At 34.4% G+C, this 2,711-nt stretch overlaps 1 protein-coding gene across 1 annotated transcript in view; it reads left to right on the plus strand.

Moving 5' to 3' along the window:
• The window catches only part of LOC107665152 (syntaxin-1B-like), a 58,447-nt gene that overhangs the window by 43,315 nt on the left and 12,421 nt on the right, over positions 1 to 2,711 (plus strand). The window contains exon 4 of the mRNA XM_016455919.1: positions 1,808 to 1,882. Coding sequence (XP_016311405.1) covers positions 1,808 to 1,882 — 75 coding nt within the window. The remainder of the gene's footprint in view (positions 1 to 1,807; positions 1,883 to 2,711) is intronic.

Here is a 2,711-nt window from a genome sequence, read left to right on the forward strand (position 1 = left end):
ATTGTGCCTTTAATCAAAACAACCCAACTGCAGTTTGATTGATATTACTTGGAATGCGCAATAAAAAAAACGCGATTTCTTAAAAATAAAAATTTAAATGGGAGTTATCGGTTTTTGCAAATGAACTCTTCATATATAAATACATACATTTATGCAAATACATAAATTTTTCATATACAAATATATACATTTATCAATTTGGTCAATTCAACATGTTCCTTTGGTTCAAAATAAATCCCAGAGTAGCCAAAAGCTAACGATCAGATAACTAAAGATGAGAATGGAGGAATTCTGGCAAATTTAATTTCAGCAGTCCTAAAAATGAGGGAAAAGTCATTAAGGACACACAATTAATAAGTTTAAAGATCTATCCTTTAAAAGCTAAAAATGCAATCATCCATGGGGACAGAAATTTCCCCTAATTGAGGAATCACCCATATGTACTATGAAATGACAATCAAAGTGATTAATTATGGTGCACAATGTATAGACATATAATTTATCACTCTTCTCCCACCCGCCGCCCACGGTCCATCCCTCTGAAAGTGATCAGCAGGAGTCACAATATTGATGGCCAGAACGAGGCGCCGAGAGATTTGAAGCATGGGGCTTGTCTAAATCCCTCAACCTGGCTTAGTTTGTGATGATATGTTGTGTATATGTATATATATATATATATATATATATATATATATATATGAAATGCATAACACATAGTTCAATGACAAAATGCAGTACATATTTAAATACTAAATTTGAAACTAAAATCTCTGACAGTCAATGTGCACATATAATATAGCAAATATTTCGGCATGAATCTGTAAGTGCATTATTCCTCTTAATAAACACTCCCTGGTGATGAATACTCCCTGGTGATGAAGTGATATTGGCATTAACACTCGTAGTGGAAGAAATGTCATGGTCATCAGACTGTCATGGCTGGAGAAATGAGAGAAAGTAGCGAGGGATTGGATTAGTCAGAGGAGAGAAGAGTGTGTAGGTGGGAGTTGAAAAGGCTGAGGTGGTGTCCAGGGAGTGAATGGCACTGCAGTAACTATCAATCAACATATGACTGCAGCCTGCAGTCTGTACACACATCAAGCACTTTACCACTGACGCCTGAGCAACAACATTACACGACCTGAGATCTGCTCAGAGGCTCCAGTCCTAAAAGCTCAAATGTAGTGCATCTGTATTTTTGTCATGTTATCTATCTATCTATCTATCTATCTATCTATCTATCCATCCATCCATCTAGTTACATAACTTTGTACACTATATGTGACCCTGGACCACAAAACCCAGTCAAAACGGTACATTTTTTTGAAATTGAGATGTATACATCACCTGAAAGCTGGATAAATAAGCTTTCCATTGATGTATGGTTTGTTAGGATAGGACAATATTTGGCAGAGATACAACTATTTGAATATCTGGAATCTGAGGGTGCAAAAAAATCTAAATATTGAGAAAATTGCCTTTAAAGTTGTCCAAATGAAGTTCTTAGCAATGCATATTACTAATCAAAAATTAAGTTTTGATATATTTATGGTAAGAAATTGACCAAATATCTTCATGGAACATGATCTTTACTTAATGATTTTTGGCATAAAAGAAAAATCGATCATTTTGACCCATACAATGTATTTTTGGCTATTGCTACAAATATACCCCAGCAACTTAAGACTGGTTTTGTGCTCCAGGGTCACATATATGATGCAAGCAGTGCTCATTAACACTGAAACCTCAAAATGATATGCATTTAAACACCTTCTCTTTTGTATTTTCTTGTGTTTTTGTCCTGCAGAGACCAAGCAGGAGTTGGAGGACCTCACAGCTGACATTAAGAAGACAGCCAATAAAGTGCGCTCTAAATTAAAAGGTATAAAACCAGAAATGTTAGCTTTATTAGAACATTTAAAGTCTTATATAATTGTTTTGAACAAAAGTAGTCAAAGTAGTGGATGTTTATGTTAATTTTGGCAGTCAGACATTACATTTTCTAATACATTAAGGACTAATTGCCTACTCTATATATATATATAAACAATGAAATAGATCTGAGATCAGTTTGAGACGGTGAATATTCTTAAGGTGTTCTTCGACTCTTTGAATTTATAGCAAGAGACAATGAGAAAAGTTCAGGTCTATTTGGAAGTATGCATTAAGTTTAGTCTTCTAAAGCTCCTAAAACCTTCATCATCACGTAGGCAAGGCTAATTTAGACACGATCTTTGATTCTGAAGGCAGCCACCTGAGGCCAAGGGCGTTAAATTCTTAACAAGTAGCGGTTTTGACTAATCTCTTTTGAAGTGCTTTCCTTCTGAAGTCGCTCAGGAAAAGACAAAAAGTTGCACTCCACCCTAAGCACAAGATAACATTTTTCAGTAACTAATACAATGACAATATGAGTGTCCTTGTTTTTATTACACCAATATCTAATAACTTGAGAGAGCTATCAGTCAGCATTCTCATTGATCTCACTGGCAGTTGATCAATCAGAAGTATGACTTATACTCTGTTAGCTTTGCTTTCAGAAACAAATTTTTTTTAGAGCCAGTCACCTGAGCTGTAAATGACATGTGACTAATCTCCTCAGACATTTTTTTTATTATGACAACACTGATTGGCTGATAGCAACACAAACCCTTTATTATTGACTATTCTATATATGTATTTTTTATAATAAATATTAATATTTTTTATTAATA

This window comes from Sinocyclocheilus anshuiensis, unplaced genomic scaffold (assembly GCF_001515605.1).
Source record: "Sinocyclocheilus anshuiensis isolate Anshui unplaced genomic scaffold, SAMN03320099.WGS_v1.1 scaffold379, whole genome shotgun sequence".
Classification (NCBI taxonomy): Eukaryota; Metazoa; Chordata; class Actinopteri; order Cypriniformes; family Cyprinidae; genus Sinocyclocheilus; species Sinocyclocheilus anshuiensis.